The sequence below is a fragment of the Lactuca serriola genome, chromosome 4 (assembly GCF_051521515.1).
Source record: "Lactuca serriola cultivar US96UC23 chromosome 4, Lser_US96UC23_V15, whole genome shotgun sequence".
Classification (NCBI taxonomy): Eukaryota; Viridiplantae; Streptophyta; class Magnoliopsida; order Asterales; family Asteraceae; genus Lactuca; species Lactuca serriola.
Genome location: NC_136411.1, coordinates 322,310,927 through 322,336,017, shown reverse-complemented (window position 1 = coordinate 322,336,017; position 25,091 = coordinate 322,310,927). Strand labels below are relative to the sequence as shown.

The 25,091-nt window shown below is 36.3% G+C and overlaps 2 protein-coding genes and 1 pseudogene across 3 annotated transcripts; all 3 read right to left on the bottom strand.

The window, feature by feature from the left end:
• Positions 1–8,345: 8,345 nt before the first annotated feature.
• Positions 8,346–8,807, bottom strand: LOC145099559 (toll/interleukin-1 receptor-like protein pseudogene; annotated as a pseudogene).
• Positions 8,808–15,523: 6,716 nt separating this feature from the next.
• APE1 (acclimation of photosynthesis to environment) lies at positions 15,524–17,817 on the bottom strand. Its single transcript, XM_079034926.1, has 9 exons — positions 17,403–17,817; positions 16,885–16,931; positions 16,703–16,805; positions 16,500–16,586; positions 16,280–16,363; positions 16,105–16,158; positions 15,930–16,010; positions 15,776–15,821; positions 15,524–15,685 (listed from the first exon to the last, which is right to left on the bottom strand). Exons 1-9 carry the CDS (start codon positions 17,697–17,699, stop codon positions 15,627–15,629), a joined length of 858 nt encoding a protein of 285 aa, XP_078891052.1. The 5' UTR covers positions 17,700–17,817; the 3' UTR covers positions 15,524–15,626.
• A 1,576-nt stretch (positions 17,818–19,393) lies between these two features.
• On the bottom strand, positions 19,394–24,093 carry LOC145097378 (uncharacterized). Of its 2 annotated transcripts, none has more exons than XM_079034925.1 (8): positions 23,087–24,093; positions 22,700–22,975; positions 22,508–22,630; positions 22,292–22,372; positions 22,136–22,196; positions 21,962–22,044; positions 21,777–21,870; positions 19,394–19,589 (listed from the first exon to the last, which is right to left on the bottom strand). In XM_079034925.1, exons 1-5 carry the CDS (start codon positions 23,946–23,948, stop codon positions 22,165–22,167), a joined length of 1,374 nt encoding a protein of 457 aa, XP_078891051.1. In that variant the 5' UTR covers positions 23,949–24,093; the 3' UTR covers positions 19,394–19,589; positions 21,777–21,870; positions 21,962–22,044; positions 22,136–22,164. The 2 variants fall into 2 exon arrangements, with proteins under 2 accessions (XP_078891051.1, XP_078891050.1); XM_079034924.1 differs by lacking the exon at positions 19,394–19,589 and adding an exon at positions 21,262–21,655.
• Between the last annotated feature and the right edge of the window lie 998 nt (positions 24,094–25,091).

Sequence of the window (25,091 nt, the reverse complement as noted above, 5' to 3'; positions counted from 1 at the left end):
GCACGCATCCGAGACCTTGATTTGAAGCATTGCAATACACCACAAAGTCATCGGTTCCTTCTGGAAGAGACAAGATCAGCGCGCTGCATAGGGCTTGTTTTAACGTTTGGAAGACGGTTTCTTGTTTATCTTCCCACTTGAACACCACACCTTTCTGAGTCAAAGTGGTGAGCGGTTTGGAAATCTTGGAGAAGTTCTGTATGAATCTTCGGTAGTAGCCGACGAGCGCTAAAAATTGTCGGATTTCTGTCGGCGTTGCAAGTGCTAACCAATTTTCGATTGCTTTGATTTTTGAGGGATCCACGTGTATCCCTTTCTTGCTAACCACGTGGCCAAGGAATCCCACTTCTCGGAGCCAAAATTCGCACTTTGAAAACTTAGCATAAAGCTTCTAGGCTCTTAGAGTCTCCAATACTAGTCGCAGATGTTGGCTGTGCTCTTCTTTGCTTCGCGAATAGACCAGGATATCGTCGATGAATACGATCACGAATTTGTCTAAGAAGGGTCGACACACTCGGTTCATCAGATCCATGAACACCGCAGGTGCGTTGGTTAGTCCAAAGGGCATCACTACAAATTCGTAATGGCCGTAGTGCGTTCTGAAAGCTGTCTTGGGAATATCATCCTCTTGAACCCGCAGTTGATGGTAACCCGACCTCAAGTCGATTTTTGAAAAGTAGCTTGCTCCCTGAAGTTGGTCGAAGAGGTCGTCGATTCGGGGTAGGGGATATCGATTCTTGTTGGTAAGTTTGTTTAACTCCCGATAGTCGATGCACATGCGAAAGGATCCATCCTTCTTTTTCACAAATAGGACTGGTGCTCCCCAGGGTGAAAAGCTCGGTCTGATGAACCCCTTGCTTAGTAGTTCGTTCAATTGACTAGACAGTTCTTGCATTTCTGCCGGTGCGAGGCGATATGGAGCCTTGGCTACGGGGGTAGCACCGGGAACCAAGTCGATTCGGAATTCGACTTGTCGTGCGAGTGGTACACCTGGCAGATCTTCTGGGAATACGTCAGGGAAGTTGCACACTTTCGGAATGTCTTTGATATCCTTCACCCCTTGTTTCTTATCTACGACGTGGGCTAAGAATGCGTGGTCTTCCTTCTGGAGATACTTTTGAGCCTTGATGCAAGAAATGATTTGTAGATTTGTACTGGGTTTATCACCGTAGACGAGAAGGGTTTCACCATTTAGCAGATTTAGGCGGACGACCCTTTCGTAACATAAAATTTCGGCACGATTTGGACTTAACCAATCCATACCAATGATGATGTCGAAACGTTTTATTGTGACCGACATTAGATCGATTTTGAACGAATGGTTATCTAGAGTGAGGGTACACCCTATGTATATATCATTAGTGCGCTCAACCTTTTCGTTTGCCATTTCTACTACGTATGAATCTTTTAATTACTGGGGATTTTGTTTAAGTAAATGTTTGAATTGGTGGCTCATGAAACTCCTTTCTGCCCCACAATCGAAAAGTACACACGCATAAGAGTTATTGAGGAGGAACGTACCGGTAACCACTGTAGGATCCTTGACTGCTTCCCCGTGTCCTATTGCTAGGACTCTCCCTACACACCAACATTAGGAGCTTGTGCTTCGGGGAGTTTCTCTTGAAGTGTCCTGCGTCACCACATCCATAGTAGGTTTGACTTGCCCCTGCATTGGCAACTTGGTTGATCGGTCGTGCTGGCGCTTTACAGAAACGAGCGGTATGCCCTTTCCTGTCGCAGTTTTTGCAGTGCATTTCCCAACAAGCACCATTATGGTGGAAGTTGCACTTGTTGCACTTAGGGAGATTTCCAACATATTGCTTCGGTGGTGCTGGAGTGGTAGCAGTAGTGGCAGCACGGACAACAACAGTCTATTGCTTCTTGGCGGGGTCCTGTGCCGGTTGCTTCTTTTTATTGTTCCAGAACTTCCTTTTGTTGTTCTCTCCTTTTTCTTGGTCGGTGGCGGCGACCACGGTACCACAGATGGCCTTGTGATCGATAAGTTGCTGTGCCAATTCCTTGGCACTTTCAAAGGTAGCGGGTTTCGAGGCCAGTACACTATCTTGAATATGGGATGATAGCCCCCAGAGATATCGTTCCACCTTTTTCTCCTATGGAGTGACCATTGCTGGACAGAGGAGTGCTAGGTCATTGAATCGGGCAGTGTAAGTTTCAAGATCTGTGCCTGACATTCTGAGGTTCCAGAGTTCTTCCTCGAGTTTTTGTATTTCACCCTTCGGGCAATACTCCTTTAGCATCAACGCTTTCAATTCTTCCCAACTTATGGAGTTAGCCACTGTTGGAATAAGTGACTTAACTCGGCCATTCCACCAAGTGAGAGGCCTACCGGTGAAAGTGAATGCCACATACTTGACCTTGTTCGTTTCGGGACAAGCACAGATTTCAAAGACTACTTCAGTCCTTTCGAACCACTACATCTGTGTGATGACTCCCCCGCTCCCATTAAAGGTATCGGGTTTGCCATTGGTGAAGTCCTTGTAGGTGCATTCCTTTGTGCGCCCCGAACTGTCACCCTGGTTAAAGGGTGTAACACCAGATTCGGATCCACCATTGCCGTTAGTGCTGATTTGCGACATAGCTGCTGCTACTGCAGCCTAGAACATTGTCGGATCAAATTGTGGAGGCGGCGGCGGAGGAGGTGGTGCTGCGCTAATGGAAGGTCTTGGTCTTTTCCTTGGCGGCATAGCTCTGTCATAAGTTTTAAAATGACAAGTCGGTAAGACTTCAATAGTAATAACGAGTCGAGTGTCACTTGTTTTATCTCATTTGTATTATATTCCGACTTTATTGCATTAGCAAGTAATTCATAGAGAAAGTTTATGCAAATAAACTTATGAATTGAATAGTGGTGACTCAAACGGAGTCATGTGTTTGGTTCCGTGTCTGACCCTTTCCTAAGATTTGCTCGATGTGCCCCAGTTATGTGTAATTAAAATTTTAATAAGCTGTTGATACTAATGAGTCTGCCCTAAGTCCACAACCAAACAAGGAACAGGTCCTAAGGCGGACTCACCATTTCTAGGTCGATTACTTCTTTAATTACACATAACAACGAGGTACACTTAAAAATCTTAGAGTTATCAGTTGTAGATTGTTTGTAATATCAAGTAGTGAGTTCCCATGTCACACATCCAATGAAATAAAATGCATGCCAATTTCATTGATAAATTTCAGTACATATGTTTTGGGGAAAATTTGACCTCACAAGGGTCTATATTACATCAATGTAAAAGATAGTTTTGACAGCACAAAAGCCCCTTGAATAGTTGAATCACTTAATCGTAGGGTCAACCTACATACAAAAGAGTAGCACCAACGCATGCTCATAAACCTATACTACGAAGATGTGTGAGTAGTAATGAATCCTACTCACGACGATCCTTCCCTGGCGGAGCTTGGGATGATGTATATGCGCCTTGTAGTTCTGCTAACCTCCTTTCGGTTGCGATCATCCTTTCTTCGAGTGCCAAATACCTTTCCTGATACTCCCTTGCTTCTGCTCGAGCAACGAGAAGGTCCTGAATGATTTGGTCTCTGTAGTGGGAGTCCCGTTCTAGGTCTCTGGTGCGAGCAGTGGTAGACTCTATGATGGCACTCAGTTCCCGGACTTGATCGGTCGTCATCCTACCGCGATCATCCATAATCGCTATTTGTTGAGTCATGACCGGGAGAGCTCTACTGGTCCTCCGTGGCTGAGGTCATAGAAACCTCGTTGACCTCCGTACGGTGATCGTTATCGTTGACGGCGACCCCATCCTTCAATCGTTGTCGCCCATCGAGGTATGGGGCCGAAGTAGTCATATCGGTTGGCGGGAACTCTGGCTATATAGGGAGGATTGATGACCTCTGGTTCTTCTTCACTTTCATCTTCATCCATGTCTGCCTCGATGTCTTCCTCCTCTTCTTCTTCTTCCTCTAGGTCCTCCTCGGGTTCCTCTTCGGGTTCTTCTTTGGGTTCTTCTTCGGGATCCTCTTCGGGATCTTCTTCGATCAGTTCTTCGGGCTCTTCTTCGATCCAGCCGGCATTTCCCTGATTGGGAATGTATGGGTCTCCTGGTAAATGGAATCATGCCACGTCGTTTGTGCGAGAATAGGGGTGTAAGAGGCATGTAACAGTTAATAATAATAATAATATTGCGCTATAGCAAAATTCAAATACTCATGTAGTATTTTAAGTGTTTAGATTTGGTTCTTAGAGCATTCTTTGTAGAGTGAAGTTAGGTTATTAGATTTGTTGCCCACTACGACTATCCCCTAGTATATGTAAGTCACTTCTCGGACGGTTATAGTTGATCAGGCTATATCCTTCCCAGAACTGATTACACATACCAAGGCATACTCGTAGTGTTCAACTCCCCTTCTTTTACTTTATGTTCTCCCTAATTATGACACTATGTGAGCATTTATGTATACCTTAAACAAGAAAACTATTTATTTTCTAAAAGTATATCCCATTGAAAAATGTTTCAAATCAGAGACTTTTAGTCCCAAATGTGTTTATAGTTTGTATATCTTATGCGGTTTAATATACTTAATTCACTATAAACCGTGCTCTGATACCAATCTGTCACACCCCCAAACCAAGGATGGCGGAAACGTCCGGGGGTGGAGGACTTCATGTATAGTATCATAACAACATTTGCAATAGTGATTTAAGTAAACACAACCAACATATATATAATTGAAAGAGTTACATCATTGTATGAATTACATGTTTCCAAATCAATTACAATATGTTGACAAAAATGTGAAATGTATGACGCCTTAACGTCCCATCCTCAAAAGCACTTGGTTACCTATTTAGTGATTTCCTGAGAATACAAGTAGTTTGAAAAAGTGTCAACACAAAGGTTGGTGAGTTCATAAGCACCGGTATGTAGTTATGAAAACCCTTTCTTGTAAAAGTGGTATTCGTTCAAGAAAATCCAATATTTTCCTTAATGTGCAAATGTAGTCTTAAAATCCCAAAGACCGAAATGTATAAGTATCTTTCCTTACTTATAGTAAATAATGCAAGTTAAAATCGACATAAAATCGTTTGATTTCAGTGAAATCCCCGTAAATTCTATGTTTGTTAATAATTAATGTGAGTTATTATAACCATGCTATGACCTAGGTGGCCTGAAACGACGTTCTTCAGGCGTCGGAAATGTTATGATGTTTGTCACCCCAGACTTGCCGGTCTAGCTGTTGCATGCAGCTAAGGTATGGGTTTGTCAGACCCAATATAGATCTATATACAACTATCACGCTCTCCCTTCAGGAGACTCTGTTTACAATGCATGACTTATTGGTAAAGTGAAGCGAATGTCTCACAAAAGTCATTAACGAATTTACATGTAATGTAATGAAAATCCCTTTTTGTATAAATGTACCCTTTTTCTAATGAATGTGTTATGTAATGTATCATAAACTATACCTATTATAGTTTATCAAAACAAGGGTAGTAGTAGTAGTATACATAAACTATACTTAACATAGTTTATTCCAATGTTTGTATGTAATGGATGTATTTTGATTACAACAATTTGTTATTCTCTATGTTTTATATATCAAAATCCATTTGTCAAATGATGCATGTCTATATACTAGGACAAAATGTCATATATTGCAATAACATATAATCACATAAAGATATACACCTTGCTCAACATGTTACAAGGTGAAATGAAATTGATGATATTTTTCTGATGATAACATTTTCTATTACTGTTCTTAGAAAATTTATAGAAAATTCATAACAGGTCCAAATCAGAATCCATAAATTCTAGGAGTTTGGAAAACGTGTCTAGTTTGTTCATAAATTTTCTCATGTTTTTTAGTGGTCTCCAACATGTGTGAAAACGTCCATAATCACAGACTGGTCCGGATTGGTTCTTGAAATGATAGACAGTTTTGTAAAAATCACCATAAATTGTAGACAAATCTCATGGAGATGTGCAAGTAGCCATTTTAAAGCTAAGAACTGGAACTACTTGCACCTAAAACAGTTTTGAAAAATAAAATGTTTAAGTTGATCAAAAAAGTCCGTGAATGGAGCCTAACGTTTCTGATGAAAGATGTTAGAAAATTTTAATTGTGTTCTTGGTGTTTTAACTTGTATTCCCCCCCCCCCCCCCATTAAAACTTAAGAAAGTATGAAAATATAGGGGTATGAACTCACCTTGTGTGACTTCAGTGGATGGATGTTGAAGGAGATAAGTGTTCAACTTAAGAACACTTGGAGGATTGCTTGAAGATTCGAGAATCTAACACAATATTGGTGGAGTTTGAGTAAGGAATCAATGATTTGAGTAAAAGGAAAGGTAATAACCATAAGGAGGGTGATGATACTTACCAAATATAGGAGGAAAGCTTGAAAATGCCTTGGAAATCTCGAATTTGTGTGAGAATTTGAGATAAAAGTGGTGTTTGATCTTTGGTGGAAGTGAGAGTGGGTTTTTCCAGTTCTTTGGACATGGGAATGGAGGGAAAATGAGTGGGAAAGGATTATGGAAGAGCCAACACTTCACCACAAAATCTCATTTAATGGATTTTATTCTTAAATCAGATTTTACTTAAAATATGTTGAATTTATGAATATATAGGACCTTATAAGCCAAAATATAAGTTTGGGTGAAAATCCCCCCTTAAAATAATTAATAACGGGCTTAAAACGAAGTCGTGGTCGAAAACCGGGTAAAAGGATGGAAAATCCGAAGTATGGGCAAGGGTTCGGTCTCAGCATCCTAAGCACCGGAGTGGCTTGGTTGCTGGCTGCGGTCCGGGGGCGAAAGGGGACTGCGATCCGAAGAGAAGGGGATTGCGGCCCGAAGACTCGGCTCGGATGCGGTGCTAGTTCCGGGTTCGGTGGCTGCGGCTGCTCAAGGGGACTTCGGTCTCGGTGGCTGCGACTACTCAAGGAGACTTCAGTCTCATTTCTTGTGGCCTCGGATCAGGGAGGACTTGGCCCCCATAGGGAGGCTCCGACCCTAAAAGGCTCTTTTCTAAGATTTCACCCCTTTTCGAGTGGTTTTTCACCAAGTCAAGTATCAGGATGCCTCAAATGATTAAGATAAATCAAAAGAGGTTTTGTGAGAGATTTGGGAGAGATTCCACATTCTTAGAGAGATTTGGGAGAGATTCGACATACTTTGAGAGATTTGGGAGAGATTTGACATACTTGGAGAGATTTCTAATATAGAGAGATAGAGTGAAAGAGATTGAGAGAGGTTTCTTTTGTGACCTTTTTGAGTGCTTGGCTTCGCAACGCAAGGTCCGCAAGCCCCGTTAGGCCATGTTTAAGGATCTTACACACTCTCGATGAGTATGCAACATTGTTCTATCGCTTTGGTTCATTGTTTAGCACTATCAAGGCTAAGGAAAATTAAACACACGTATTTTCCAAATGATGTTTTCTCATTAAAATAGTGAGTTGTACAGTAATTACCTAACGTAAACCCTAATATACAAGGGATAATTGAGTCGACCGGTTTGACTTGTTGACTTTGTTTGACTTTTATTTGACCCGAAATTGACGATTGTCACACGAGGGATGGTCGGAACAACACCGGCAATGGCCGGATGCGGTTGAGAACCGTGACCAGCAATTAGAAGAGGAAGGGAATGGCGACGGAGAGATAGTTGTGGCGCACACAGCATCGCCGACGGTTCCTGATGTCGCTGACAGCAAAACACGATGGTGGCGGTCATTAGCAAACAGCTGCGGACGATGAGCTACTCCGACTGGTCAGAACTGTGAACAAAGGGTGGGGGGTGGTGGCTGACTTCACGCATGGCGGCTGGAAGCTAAAAGGAAGGGAGAGGGTGACGACTCTTTAAGAATGCTAGGGTTAGGGTTTTGTAAAGCATATATACCCGACTCCCTAAACTTTGCCCCATAATGACAAGTTAATCCCCTCCTTTCCCTCATTTCTTTCAAACTAATCCATATTTTACACTTTTAACCCTTCCTTCAGAAATCTTTACAACTGAATCCAAAACTTACCTTTTAAGCTTTGATCCTATAAATTTCTTTCATAATAGACCCCTAAATTACCAATAAACCCTTAAGCCTTCAACTATTTTACAATTTTGTCCCGAACTTACTCTTTTAACCCCCGACTTCTAAAATTCTTCACAAATTAGTCTGGGGCTTACATTTACTAATTTATTTAAATAAATGGGGTGTTACAACCCTATTTGTCATATTTCATAGTTATTCTCTGGACAAGACACAAATTGAGTTGAAACATTTAGGAGCCTTTTACATCCAGGTTATATGCTAGATCATAAATAAACAAAAATAGAAGAATATTGCATAGATCTAATGAAGGAATTACCCATCAGTGGTCTTCTTCAACTCCCACCCAACAAGGTCCCGTTGATTCTTTCAGAGCCACCCTCCATTTCCCAGCAGCCTCTTCCATTTCATACTTGGCAAATGCTTCTCTAACTGCCCCACTTTGTTTGCGGACTTCCGAGGGTTCAACGTCATAAAAGACAGGGTACGCAGTGTGCTCTGTCGTCCTATGACACTCCATTATCTTCACAAGCTCATCCAAGCACCAAGATGAAGAGGCATATTTGATGTAGAATTTTGAATCTTCAATGGATCCGATGAGGTCATCACTGATCTTTTTACCTTTTTTGATTCTCTTGTCGTCCTTAAAAGTACGAATGCTTTTTTGCTGGAGAGTATGAACAAGATGATCAACAAAGTTTGTTCGAGTATCTTCGCCCCTGAAACTCAAAAATACATTATACTTAAAGTTCTTTTGAACGGATGAAGTTGAAGAAGACGTCATTGAAGGATCCTAAAAGATCAAATCTTAGTTGGGGAACTTTTTGTGAAATGATTGCAAAGAAACTTGAATGAGATGAATCGGGTAACCCTCCGTGTATATTACCATTTACCAGTAAAGTCAATGTGATAGGTTTATGTGGACAATATATGAAATGGATGTGTAACGCCCGCAGATCCGAGCTAGTCAATTTTGAGGCAATAAGTGTCGAAAACGACTTCTCGATAAAATATTATTTAGAAAAAATAATCTTAACTAAGTTGTAGAATATGTCTCAAGGTTTCCATACATATAAAGAACGCCGAAATCCGAGTTATAACGAAGGAGTTATGGCCCGTCGAAGTTTTACGGCAAAACCGGCACGACACCAGAAAGCGTAAATAGTGAATTTATGATAGAGCGAGATTTAGCCTTAGCTACCTAAAAGAAAGTCGTAGAATCTGTTAAACCGAGAAAATCCATAAAAAGAACGCCCAAACCTGACTTCGTATGAAGAAGTTATGATTTTTCTAAGATTCGGCTTAGTAGTGCACGACCCGAAACTCGAATTTTAGTTCGAGTGGTTTTGGGCTTACGCGACCTAAATGAGAGTTGAAGATCTCATTAATAGGAACTCAACGGTAAAAAGATGGACGAAAACAGAGTTCGTATGAAGGAGTTACGAATTCTTCGCGGTCATTTAACGGTCTAAACGCCTCCTATTGTTAAATTTGAGATCAGTCGAGAATTAGCCGACGGAGTCTAAATGAAAGTTGTAGATCTTGTTTTTACCTACGCGTGGAAAAAAAGAATGTCGAAAACGGAGCTCGTATGCGAAAGTGACGGGGTTTAGAAGTCGGCAGGGTGCTGCTGCAAAATGGGTGACGTGGCTGAATATGGGCCAAGGCTTTCTCCCCAAGGAAAGCCATCAGATGATGACACGTGGCACTGACTCGGCGAGTCAGTGAACCGAATCAGCGAGTCCATCAGGAATTCACCCTATAAATTGAAGTGTCGGGTCTTGCCATTTCTTCACACCTTCAAACCCTTCTTTCTCTCTCTAGTTTCTCTCTCTAAAGCCCCTAACCCCCCCTAAAAGCCTAGGTAAACCCCCTAGCACCCGAAGGAAGCCCCGAGGCTCCCGGAGTCCCGAGAAAAAGGGTCTTTCGGCTCGGAAACGCTGCTCCAGCGAAGCCTGGTTTTTTAGAAAACCCGTTGTAAGTGAGCTACGCCTAACCTATCTTTAGTATAGCTTATGTTTTAATATAGTAATGTTATTAGGACCTTATAATAAGTATTTGGACTATTATTATGAGTTATATTGAGTGTTATTTAACGCTTATATAATAATAATAATAGTTGGACTATTAATTAGTTGTGGTTAATGTCAGACTAAACCCTAGTCATATTGATACTAGGTTTTGTCGAGGAAATTGTTTTAAGAGTAACGAAGTGCTGTCCGAGTGCCAACTCACCACCTAATCAGGTGAGTGCATAGTTACTTTCAGCTTACACATAGATATGAAGTATTTTATATAAATTACGTGCTACGTGTGCATATTATCTGAATACTTGCTATCTATGCTGGGTGAACGATTTTATACACGTTTTAAATGATTTAAACTGTATATGTATTTTATATCTACGAAAATGTTGGGATAAGACATGGGTAGATGAAATATGAGTTGGATGATGAGTTGAGAGGTGAAATAGACTGTGAGGTGAGGGTGAGAGGTGGACGATGTGAGAAGCCTTTTTCCCAAATGATGGCCCCGTCATTCAGCAGAGTATGGATGACAACCACGGACTATTCTAGACAGTCCAGTGGAACACTAGCAAGCTCGCAACCTGTAGGTGTTGTGAACGACGTGTTCACCGGTGTACTCTAAAAACCCATTGATATGTATTGCGAGTGGATTCTCGAAAACGATATTGTCAATCAAACCCGACAGATGCGCCTAAAGGTCTCTACCGGCAGAAGCGCCTAATAGAGAACCTCATAACCCCGACAGATGCGCCTAAAGGACTATTTCGGCAGATGCGCCCCATAGAGAATGTCACAATTTTGGTAGTTGCGCCCTAGTGACAGAACTAGCAGATTGTGCTTGACAGATGTGTCATTTACAACAATCGAATTCATACTTATTCCTTAGGATACTCCTTAGGAATAAATGAACAAGGAATAACTGATTCTTAGGGTAGATCCTTAAGAATAAAGAAGATAATGGGGATGGGTAATTGGGCTGATTGTTTAATTGTTTAAACATAATAATTATATTATTGTGGGTTGAAAACCCTATGTACTCACCAGGTTTCCCAACCTGACCCACTCAGTTTACTTATATCACATGTGTCAATATGAAGTGACATTACACTGAGAGATTAAAGAAATGTAGATCACTAGTGTAAATAAATGTAAGTTCTGTTTATGCTTATGTTCCTGTATTGACAATGACATCCCAAACGTTTTAAAATGAATAAAACACGTTTCTACGAAAATGTTTTGATAACGTATTTATCGTATTTTTCTGGGAACAAATTCCGCAACATTTTTATGAAAAGAAGTACTCTGATTTTTTATAAAGCATAAACAAAATCGGTCTTTTCTGGCCATGAAAATGGGGATGTCACAGGATGGACATGGATAGGCACTCGTTTGGTAAAAAAAGACTGTAGGTTTAGTTGAACAGATTAAAAAAGTAAAGAGACTTGTATGATTATATGTATATTTCCTTTTTGAAAACAAATATTCTACTTTTATATACTTCAGAGGTTTCTTTGATTTTATTTGTGTCTACTAGTAGTTATCTCTTTCTTTTGTATTTGCATTTAAACACTTTATTGGCATGCTAAATGATCAAGAAAAGATATTCGAACCCTATTTTTTCACATTGGTATCACATTGTGTTCTCTGATCCCCTAAACTAATAGACGAAGGTGACAAAACTTGTTGGCGCCCTAAATTAATAGATGAAGGTGACAAAAGACCTTAAAGATCTATGCATGGTTGATTCTTGATCTAGATACAAGCTTTATGGGATCATAAGATCCAAAAACTAACATGAATCACTCCCAAGGTCCTAGAGTTGCTTCCAACTCCAAGGATTCACTTTCTTTAACCAATATGGGACCTTAAAACTCAAGTAAATAACTCATAAGATAATAAAGGTATGAACTCTATACCTTCTGGAGTCTAAAAGGCTTGTAGAAACAATCCCTCAACAACAACCACTCTACCAACTAGCTTGGATTACATTCTTCTTATTCTTGAAAGAGCCTTGAAATCCAAGAACATACAGTAAAGCACCATGAACACACACACATACATATACTCTAGGGTTTCTCTCAAAGGGATGAAGGTTGCAGTTGAGAGCCAAACCTAATCATAAGCTTGCTTAAATAGGTCCCATAGCTTGAGACCTAGGGTTTTACACCCAACCGCCACCATGTCCTGGCCAATACATGACCAGACTCTGGTCATTAAAAATGTGCATCTCATCCAGGAGATGCGACCACACCACAGTGAGCTCCATCACCAAGCCATGGTTAGAAAAAACTCACTAAATCTCCAAGAACTTAGATTTTTTGAATCCCAAGAGCAATACCTGAAAACAAATGTTACACTAAATAAACTTGGGAAGGAAAGCACACCACGAGCTTACCAACTAAACTGAATTCTGCTAACAATGAGGCAAGACAACATGTCCATCTTAACATACTTTATGAAGATGAAAGTGTTGGTTTTTATAGGTTACAAAAATTCATGTGACGGAAAATAACTTAAGTCTTAAGTTCACATGCGACCTAATTGGATATATGTTTTCACTATTGAATGCTAGAATCTATTGAACATCAAGAACCCTAGTGTAAATCTAGTAAAATCTTAAATTATAAAAGGTTTAAGGTTTACATACCTTCTTGATTATTATAGTAAATAATCAAATAATCCTTCTTGAATTGACTTGGAAGCAAAACACCAGACCTCTCGTGCCTCTGATGCCTCTGATGGTTTGTACCTAAAACCTAACAATTAGATCTTTGAGGAGAAAGGAGGAGAGAGGATTTTTTTGGATATTCTCTTGAGAGAAGGAATGGCCGAAAATGTGAAGGGTTAAGGCCCTATTTATAGTTGAATTAGAAAACCATGGAAACCCTAATTTGAATATAATACTATTATTTCAATTTAGGTAATTATCCAATCTCCTAATTATCTCCAAGAGATATTCTAGAAACCCTAGAATATACCTCCAAAACCGTCCACCACATTGGGGAAGGTTCTGAAACCTCTTTTGTTTAATTATTGAACAATTACAGCTTAGGTCTTTATACTTTTAATTAATACAATTAATCCTAAAATTAATTCTAATTAATTCTTAATTAAATAATAATATTTCTAATTAATATATTATTCTCATAATATATTAATAAATCATTAATTGCAATTTATTAATCTTATAAAAGATCAATAAATCAACCTTTCTCTTTAAAAAGCACTCTAGTCAGTTGTTAGGTTTGAGGGCAACCCAAAAGGACTTTGCTAATAGTTCAAGTATATACCAATTTAGTTATTGGCTTAGACACCTAATCCAACAGAAAGAAATCTACGACAATATCCTTTTCGTTTCACAAATACCAAGATGTACAGGTGGTAAATGTTCATGTGATCTTAGAAGAGACTTGTAGAGTCAAAAGAGAAAGATGAAATTACATGTTCTTGATGTGACTTGATGATTCCTTTGGGACTGTTAATATGAAATATTAAGAACAAACCAATGCGTATTCTCGTTAATGTTTATCACTTAAAAACATCTTTGTTTTAAGAAAGACAAATGTGGAAGTTGTTATGTATCAGATCTGTGGATATGTAACCATAAGCAGAACCAATTTGACAAAAGAAAGGGGAATCGGGATGGATTGTGGTGCAAACATTGTGGCAAAACCAATCACATAATCTAGGGTTTCTTCGAAAAAAGGATACCTAGAATGGTGGATACTCGTGAGCAAATATCAACAACAAAAATAAAAGAAAACAATGAAGTTAAAACCCAACGTAGCTAATGCCAAGCTAAGTCTTGAACAATATGCAAAGTTGATGCATCAATTAAATGATTTTAATAAATCAAATTTGAACATTATGGTAATATATGCTTTGACACACCTAGGCGACCGCTCATGGTTCATGGAAGACCTAGCATGTCGCTATTATATCCTTTATGATCTAAGAAACTAAACCAATGAAATGCTCATCAACAACCTAACAGGGACATTACGCATGTTCAAGGAATTAGGAGTTTCAGTACTTCCTAATAACATACTTCCTAATAACATGAGGAAAATGTAACATCTAGATTTAAAACACAAATTACAACCACAATTTTCCACTAGTTTCATCCAACCCAATTATATTGTCCATTTGAACCGATTCATTCATATAGTCTATTGATGGTGCCCCCAACAAAAAATATATCTAGATCCACCACTAAATGGGCTAGCCCTATTAAAGGGCAATACAACAATACATACATACATAAGTTGTAGAGATATGTTAATAGCTTTAGCTCTCGTTTGATAGTTACTGTCTAAGAAAGTGTTGTCTAGGAAAGTTTACTGACCGGAAAAGAAACCATGTAGTTTGATTGTATGAAAAATAACAATTCAGCCAGAAAGATATGATTTTGAGGCTTTATGGGAAATACATATCTTACTGGGAAAAGAAATATATATATATATATATATATATATATATATATATATATATATATATATATATATATATATATATATATATATTGTAAATCAAACAGTCTTTCCGACCCATTTAACTAGAAAAGATCTGTTGAACCTGAAAAGATGTCCATCAAACGAAGACTTAGTCGACAATGAAAGAAATAACCAAACATTAATTGACATTTGGCTAATTGTTTTTTGATACAAAATATAAATCAATTATAAATTTATAATAGTAGTTAATACCTAAATAATTAGTTATGAAAATCTTTCTTAGTAACTAATCTATAAATCTATATATAAAATGTTAATTACCAAGTGAAACCAAACCAGACATATTTAGGGTTTAAGGTTTAGGGTTTAAGTTTAGGGTTTAGGTTTAGGGTTTAGGTTTAGGGTTTAGGGTTTAGTAATATTCCCTTGGGTGAAGTAATAAACGATAATTGAGGAAAGAAAACAAAGATGGTAAAACAATAATGAAAGAAAGAAATGTTATGGAGGATGATATATTACCAAGTGAAATCAAACCGGACATATTTAGAATGTTAAAACGATATATTTTAGAGGTTTAGTACCTAAGCTTAGGTGGGGCTGTAATGTATATTCCCTATCCCCATATATATATATATATATATATATATATATATATATATATATATATATATATATATATATATATATATATATTGTTTATTCGATCTAACAAAAAGTTAACCAAAACCAAACCGAATAAGGTATTATATTCATTATTCAGTTAACAAAACTGAATCAACTGAAAACCAAATAATCCGAACCAAACAAACCAAACATCATTTGGTTATTCGGCTTCAGTTTTTTATCACACCCTCTTATAGGATCTAAGATATTTGAAGAATCTTTTCTTTTCTTCGTTTATGTATCTTTTGTATCTTTTCTAGTTGAATTTGATATTTGGATTTATTTTCTTGGAATGCAATGATTACTTCCAAGATTACCTCGTGAAGGCTTGCTTGTATCTATTTGTGTACGACATCTTTTATGGAAATATTTTTAGTTTTTATACAATCAATGATACAAAGTTTTCCCATATGCTATGCAAAATCTAGGGAACACGTTTGGAAGGCCATAATGAAATAATTACAGTGTTGTGTTTGAAATAAGGCGTACATCATATGTTTTCTCTTCTTCTCCTTTCCCTACATACACAACAATCTCCAATAAATTTTATTAAAAAAAAATAAAGCTTTTAAATTTTGTATAAAAATCCAAACGTAACAACAACTCACCAACTTCAGCTGTTATTCCCGGGCCAAAAAAAGAAGCAAATTTTTCCTACAAAACAAATATTGTTTAAACTTTAAAGCGTAAACTTTTCTTGCATTTTCTCAAATACTTTTTTAAATATTATTTATTTAATGTGAAAAAAAAAACATGACTCACCTGTCTTTTCTCGAAGTCAGCCAACTCAAGTGCTTTTGCCTCAAACACCAACACTAAACAATACTTACCATCTTCAGTCACCTGAAAATCATCATATTTGGAAAGTTTAAGGTTAATGTTTCTGGAAGATAATTAAACAAAACAAAGTAATATTTTATTAAAGTTGATGCTTTACTTCTTCCCGGATTTTTGTTAGAATTGGAGCATTTCTTCTTGCCACACCTCCACCCTAAACCAAACAACAAAACATATCAACATCAACAAAATTTAACTACTATATTCTTTATTTATTTATTTATTAATATTTTAGAAATTAGCAAGATTTTCGTCTAATAAAAGCAAGAACTTACCAAACCATACTGGAAAATACGTTTCAAAGCCTCCTCCAAATGCTGCTCATCTCCATAACGATATCTTATGACATCATCTCTGACCTAATACATAACAAAAACCAATTATTTCTTTTTTTTACTTAATCAGTTATAAGTTATAAGTTATAACTTATAACACAACAATAATACAAAATAAATGAGAAAGTCATATTGGTATGATTGTTTTTTTTTTTGTAACCTGCTTAAGGATAGGAGTGGCACATTTTTCTCTCAGGATTTGAGCATCAGAGTAAGTCAAACATGGGACAGGTTTGAGTTCTGCATACTGGGAAATGTAATATAAGTTAAAATAAAGCATCAAAATAGCATTTGTATTGTTTCTCATGGAAATTGAGAAGAAAAGTTGGAGGAAGATGAGAAAGAATAGCAAAAATGGTTGACCTTAAGAGCCATTCCGATAATTGTCAATGGAAATCCATATGTTAACATTATTGCAGACCATTCAGATCCAGGGAGGATGTTGAAATAAGCTCCAAAACCATAGCTGTTAAGTGTATGCAATACAATCTCAGAAATGCAAATTGAAATTAAAAAAGTGTTATTTATGAAAGTAAGGTACTTACGAGAGGAGTGATAATCCAAGACCTAGTCCAATTACACCAAAGGAGATCTGCAGATTGGCATCCATGGATGTTTAAATGCATAATACAGTTGAGAGCGATTTTCTTTAAAAGCATAATGCATTCATGGATGTTTAAACTTTAAAACTCTTTTTGTATCATACTATTAGGGCTAGATTGGCATCCTGCTTAATAATTTCAGTTGCTAAAAGAATAGAACACTTGGAAAAGCCAAAAAGGTGTAGAAATTTGTTCTAGGTTTATATTTATTTAGGGCTACTACTTCTCATCTGTTCTTTATCCGATTGAAGCAATTCTATTATGAGATAAAATGCATAAGATAAGCAAGCATCGTTTCCGGAAATCTAACTTCAATAATCATCTGACACTCGACATAAGTATGCAGTATGCAGATTCGCTTATCTGAACGGAGACAACATATCTCCAAATTTTCAGATCAAGCAAATAGTCGATACCAAATATTCTTCGAAGCATAAACAAGACACAATAGTAGCTAGTACCTTTGCGAGTGAAAACTCCTCGTCTTCGACGATCGATTTGCCGCCTGTAACTGCAGCAGGAACCGGCGCCTGAGTAGAATCGGCCGCTCTAGCAATAACAAGCTTAAATTTAAGGTAAGTTTTAGTCCTTTCGAGAAAATGATCCTGATTAGTAAGACTGCTGGAGCTCCGTCGGAGATTTAACGGTGAAAACTGATTCAAAGAGATAAATTGGTGGTTGCCGGAGAGATTTAATCGTTGAGAACAGATGATGTTACCTCCTCCGCCGATCGATACAGATAATGCTTTCATCGTCATGGAGCTTCGTGATTACCCTCTCTCTCTCACACACTGAAAACACGCAGACGCAGAGAGGAATAAGAGGATGTAGTTAGAGGAAGAAGAAGATGGATGAAGTTCTGTATCAACCGCCAAATTTATGATGACGTGGCATTGTGTTAACTACGACTTAAGTTTACGAGTAATTACACTTTACTACCCTAAGGTCCTAAAGTTTCATACAAATTGGGAGGAATATATATGATAAATTTTGTAGCCACTAGCCAATAGGCTTTCCTACGCTAAGGTCCTAAAGTTTTGGGTTGGATATTCACATTTTTTTGACAAGTTTTTAGCAAAATAGAATTAATATTTTGCATATCGAATTGGTTTCAGTTTCTAAAACATAAACAAAATAAAAACCGATACCGAATAGTCAAAAACACCATATAACAATTTATTATTTATCTATAGAATATTAAATTATAATATAATTTTTCTTAATAATGTATAAATTTTAATTCACAACTAAACAATATATTTTTGTTTAACAATTGAAATATATTTAAGTTATTCATTTTTTTTTTAAATATTCGTCTCTTGAAAACCAAAATGTAAAACCCGTCCAATAGAATTGTAATTTGGTTGGCTTTGATCGAATTTAAATTTAGTTTGAAAAATTCGGATCTATGTTTTAAAAACTGAAATTAATTTGGATTCACTTGATTGGATCAGATCGAATCGATCCATCCAAATAAGCACATCTACTTATACATGTATTGGTCATTTGTATCCCATACAAACATTGTTTATATATTGATATGGATGCATGTTTGTAAAGACCAAAAATTATGTATTATTATATATTTAGTTTCTTTCCAATAAAATTTTTTTATCCTAATATTGCAACTTGTTGTGATATTCAGACTGTGAATCTAAACAATATCTAATTCAAAGTTTGGTGTTCACAATATTAATATGACATTGTGTACAAAAATCATACAATATTTAAGTAATTCATTTGCATTTTTTTTACTATTTCAGATTTAAAATGTCAAAACATACGACAGTATAACAAAACAATAAAGAGACAAAGGATACCTTATATATATGGTACACTTGGAAAGCCTAATGAACATTAACCATATCAAATCTCTTAAAGGGTTAGATAAATTCAACAATCCAATGCTAAAGTCAAACCCCTAAAAAGGTTTTCAAAGCTTTAAAAAATAATAGGTAATAATCAATTAAGTAAAGGAATACTTCAAATAGAAACATTGTTAAAACATCATCATAACTCATCAATAACAAATCAACAATATAAAAAAATGCAATGCATAAGCTTCTAAATCCCCACACCAGACTTCTCTACTCTCATAAAAGGTCCCTTCCATACTAAGAGAAAAGATGGTAACTCGAAGCATAAACAAGGTAGTAACATCATCATCATCATCATCAAAACACAATAAGAGGCCTCATTTAAAGACTTTGGTAGCATGTGACCATCATGTGAAACCATAAAATGGATTTGCAAGAACAATCCCCTCGATCAATGACTATATAGTTAGTCAATCACAACTCATAAGCACCATTGCTTGCAAAAAGATAATGATCATAAATTTCAGAGTGTCTGGACAACACACAAGCGTGGAATCCATCCTAAAGTAGATGAACATGACCACAATCAAAAGTCATTTCAGAAACTAGAAAGTTTGTCCCCATTTTGAAAACTATTTATAAAACCCATTTCATGAATGCAACACATTTTACATATAATCTTTCACATAAGATACTCACATCATTCGATAAATCACAAAAGGAAATCAAGTACATACTATACTAAGGAACATGTGTTCTTGGTAATGAACTCACCATAAACGTAGACTAACATCCAACAAACTTGTAGGTATATGCAGGGTTCATGAACACCTACACAAGTATAAATATGTGAATAACCATACCTTAATAACATTAGTTACTATATCTAGGTTTGTATACACTCAATGACACTCATTAATCTCTTAAACTATCATGCATGACCTTAGAGAAGCATTGGGAGCTAAACTCAATATAAAACAAAGTACATTTCCTATGACATTACGAAAAAAGCACACTCAAGCAAAATGGTGACTTGATAGAGCCAAATGTGCAAACCTACATAAAAATAGAAACTCCTAAACTATCAACCTATTTTTCTTAATCCATTTCTAACACTTCCAACTCCAAATTTAATGACTTTTAATAATTCTAAAACTCTATTTAATCAAGTTATATGATTCCTAAATCATCATTAACTTAATCAAATAATGGATCAAAGTGATTATCCCCAAATTTCAAGTCTAAGCTTCAAAACTTCAAAATTGACTCTAGATGGTTTTCACCTATGCTTTGCAATTAAGATGGCAATAACTAACCCTAACGTATACTTAAACATCAATAACATGATTCAGTCAAAACTTAATGAGTTGATGAGAGTTTTGTCCAATTGTGAACTCAAAAACATCATTAACCCTAACGTATACTTAAACATCAATAACATGATTCAGTCAAAACTTAATGAGTTGATGAGAGTTTTGTCCAATTGTGAACTCAAAAACATCATTAACCTCTATTTGATCTGAATGAAGGATTCGACACTATGATTTGGACTTTGCATGATAAAGAGCAACATCTAAACATAATGTGACACTAAACCAAATATCAAAGTGGAAATCCAATGGATTTATGGACAAATTCATGAAGCCGGGGTTTCAAACCACCATTAAAGCTCCATGAACTCAATTTTGAATATAGAATTGAACTTATATCATTATATTAAAGTTATAAATTTAGAATTCAACACTTAACTTGATCTAATCATGAATTTCATCATAAAATTTATATTTAAAGAATTGAAGCTAAAACAAAGAAAAGGAAAATTTGCTATCTTACAATCTTCATTTTATAAAAAATTGACTTAGATCGGATCTTCGGTTTGCTTCTAATTCTATCATTTGCTCTAAAAATCAATTTACACTCCTCTTTGGTTCCCATTGTTTGAAAGGAAGAGGGAAGAGGATTGGGGAGATCTTAAATCTAATCTTTATACTTTTGGCAATTTTGGTGCGCAAACTTCATTTTACAAGAATAGAATTAAAGTTAGCTAGAATAGCTGGTAAAATAATTTCTTGAGAACTCCTTGCAAATCACAATTAACTCACGAGTTTATGTCAGAATTGGTGTCATTATTGCTAATTCACAATATTCATTTGCGGATTTGGCGATCATCTGCTAACATGTTCTAGAAAGGAGGTTTTTGGATAATAACATACCATGGTCATTTTAGTTAATAACTCTTTTAAAACGTACTCTTCCTATTTTTCATAAAGTTTGTTATTAGCTGGAAATTTAATGTCTTATTGCTAACATTAAAAATTACCATAGCAAGCAATCTCAACAAGTTGCTAACCTAGCATACCCAACCAAAAGTACCATGTCAAGAAATTTTGTATACTTTTGCTTCATCAACTCGATCCACGAGGAAAAAGATGAAAAATCGGACTAGATAAAGCCTATAACTTTGCATATACAACCAAGTAAAATTTACCAACAAACGGAACCATTACTAAACTTCAGACATCATTTATAACTTCAAATAACATAATCTCCATATCACTTATGTTGCTCATATAAAACCAACTCTTTCAAACAAGAAAACTAACATAAAGAGGGAATTAACACAAAGTTTATGAGAAAAAAACATGTTTTAATTGTCTTCAAGCTGTGCCAATTTTTGTAAAGATAATGTTTCTTCAATCCGTTTTTTAAAAATTTATGAGCAGCAAATGGCATGAAAGACTCTCTCCTTTCCCACTGATATGACTCAGAATCCCAGAAGTTGAAATTCCATGCAAATTATAGCATCCTACTTTCAGGAGCATTTTACTTGCTTAGGTGGCAATAAACCAATCATAAAACTCAAAGACCAATCCACCAAACTGCTTCCATAAAATTCTCTGAAAGATAAATAGGAGGATTCGAATCTGAGGTCAAAAGTCAACTACTTTTTGGGACAGAGGGTATTTTGGTCCAATGAGTTTCATATTTCAAATGGGAGGAAAGTTCTAGTTTTCATACCTTCAAAATCTCAGTATTGTCTGAAGCATACACACAATGATTTGTCTGATATAACAATGAGATGACATTGAAGGGAAGAGAATATGGGACCCACCTACAAAGTTAAAACAGCAAAAATAATTTTATAATAACAAAAAAAAAACGACTTAATAAAGAAAGTCATATAATATGTAGAAAAAACTTACTCTTTAAACAAAAAGGTCATTCCATGAATTTTCATAAGTGGAACAAGCCATGAACATTTGATCAGATATACCCCCCGAAAATTCTAAATTGAGAAAAAATAAAACTTCCATAAGTAAATAATTCTATAATAACAAGAAGATCAAAGGTCACGTGCTTAATTAGTAGAGAATTACCAGTTTGGAAAGAAAATCACTCGGCATCATTATGATATTGCATAAGCAAAGATGTTGTTGGCTGCAGAAATAGGAAATAAGAAATAAGAAAACAAATCAACATGATGAATTCACTTCAATAAAGTGACTACATTTTAAGAAAATAACACAGGGTACCTTGTCCAAGAAGCAATATTGCATTTGAAGCTAAAGGAATAATTTCTTGAATCTTTTCACTGGTGAAAATCGCTTCAGTGGCTGATCAATAATTAGAAAGAGATTCAGAATCATAGTAAACAAAATCAAAACTTGGCAACATTCTGCTTAATAAAAAGAGTAATTTAAATCATTTGACTATAATAAATACAAACATGCTCAATATGCATATGATACCTGAGTGTTGAATAGTTTCTTCATTGTTCTTGGTGTCATTTTCATTCCCAGGAGATTCCATATCAGATACCACCATTGCATGTATAGTATAGTTCCCATCTGATACCCAAACAGTTTGAGCTCCTGCAATTTATTGTTACTGTTATTGTTATTGTTATTGTTATGAAAGAAAAGAAATAGAAAACATCATACTTGTGGAATCATCAGGAAGAACTGCAAGACTCTGAACTTTCATGGTGAGGGTCAACTTCTTCATCTCACAGATTGTTTCAGACCCAGAAAAAGGATTTGATAGAGATAACAGATATAGCTCTCCATCAGAGTCTAAGATCAGAAACTTATTATGGCCCAAGAAGTGAACAGAAATTGCCTTTTTTGATCCCAATCGTACTTTTGATGAGTTAAATGCCACAAAACGAACTCCACCTTCTTTAGAATTTTGTCTCGTTTTCACACACTTCAACCTTGCTGCAGAACATCAGCCATGAAATCACAGTTGGATCTTGTTATTCATTCAAGGTAACCGTGATTTCTTATACCTAAATAAGGTAAGAGTGAGAAAGAAGAATATCAACTTACCAGAAGTATCAGAATGTTTCCCGATCTTTTCTTCTATATTACCGTTGACATTTATGGTTTTGCTGCTGTTGCCAGTTACTTTTGCAGAATTTACATACAAAATGGTGCTTCCGTTCGTTTCCGGGGTCAATCCATTTAGCAATTTGATCTTCTGGACTTCCGATTTGTCGGATTTCTTACTTGCATCTCGGCGACGATCTTTACTGATTCGCCCTTTCACAAGAGGCCTCAAGGGAAAAACCCTAACTCCATTCTCTTCCCCCAATATCAAAAACCCAATAGAAACACTTATAGAAAACACAGGCGAATCGCAGTCGATCACCGCAGTTTTCATCAACTTCACGTTATCTCCTTCTCCCGCAAGCTTCACCGCGAAAACCCAAACTTTACGGTTAGAAACGGAGTACATCGCGAAGACATTGATTGACCCCGCAAGTTTGATTGAAACCCCGTGGTTTACCCTAAATAAAACCCCTAATTTCCTCTCGTCAAAACTCAAATCACTTTGATTGCAAATTACCCTAACCCTAGCGAATTGGTTATCCGGTCGGAGGATGTAGAAACGGAGGAGTATCGAGCTACCGACGAGGTTTGGGGATGAGACAAGGAAGATAACACGAGACATGTCGGTGGAGCGGAGGCGCAGGAAGGTAGCGGAGGATGAGGGAGGAGAGACGACGGTGGTGGTGGCGGAGTGGAGAGGAGGCGGAGAGAACGGGGAGATGGAAGGGTAAAGAGAAAAAGAGGAGTCAGAGTGCATGAGAGCAAGAGAAAGAGAGGTAGGGTCGTAGAGGGTGGAGGAGATAGTGGTGGTAGGTGGAGGAGAGAGGCGGAGCTGCCGTGCCTGAGTGATAACAACCATCACATTTAGAAAAGGAGCCACCTGAACTAACGACCTACGACGGCGAGTTAACGCTAAACTAACGGCATTAAAAAGTCAACTAATTTTCTTGAGAGGGTTGGATTTTAGACCGATTTACTCGCCGGCAGATTAGAGTTGGGGACACGAACACAAAGATGTTTTTGTCGATACGGAAGAGGAGACCCCATTTCTTAATTTTCAATAAACCCCTTGAAATCTCAAATTTTCTACTTTCAACCCTGTTTTAACTTTTAAAAAAGTTATTGAGTTTTTAAATCACCTTATTAATGTCCTTTATTTTTTTTCTAATATAATAAACTAGGATAATTACTAATCTAGCCAAATTAAGGGGGGTAATTAGCAATTTTTAGCCAAAAATTAGTAGATAGCCAAAAATAGCCCACGAAACCGTAGATTTCGAGATTCGCCTACTGTTTCGCCATTTCGTCTACTGTTTCGCGTTTTGTATAAAAAAAATCATTTTTCACATACAAAATCGTAGGTAATATATAACCTACGGTTTTCTCTCTAATACCTACGGTTTCCCAAACCGTAGGCTACGGTTTTGGCGAAAAAAAACTATTTTTTTATCTACTATTTTGGGGGTTTATCTACTATTTTGTCCAAAAAAGTACTTTTTTTATCGAGTATTATTTCCAAAAATTGATAAACAATTAGAAAAAACACACAATATAAGAATTAATCATTTCATATATTCTATTTACTTTGTATGGAATACCAAAGGAAATTAATTGACTACATTTTTTTTATATTTTCTATACCACTACTATACCAAATTTAGCATTGTACTTTCAAAATGGTGTGACATTAGTTATTTTAAAAAAAAAAATTAGTTATTTAAAAAAAATGTTTGTTAGTTATTTTAAAAAAAATGTTTATTAGTTATTTTTAAAAAAATGGTGTGACATTAGTTATTTAAAAAAATAGTTATTTTTAAAAAAAATGTTTATTAGTTATTTTAAAAAAAAATTTATTAGTTATTTAAAAAAAATGTTTATTAGTTATTTAAAAAAAATTACAAAACCGTAGGTATTATGGAAACCTACGGTGTACAAGTGTTTACTGCACAAAATGTGTAGTAAATGCTTGTACACCGTAGGTTTCCATAATACCTACGTTTTT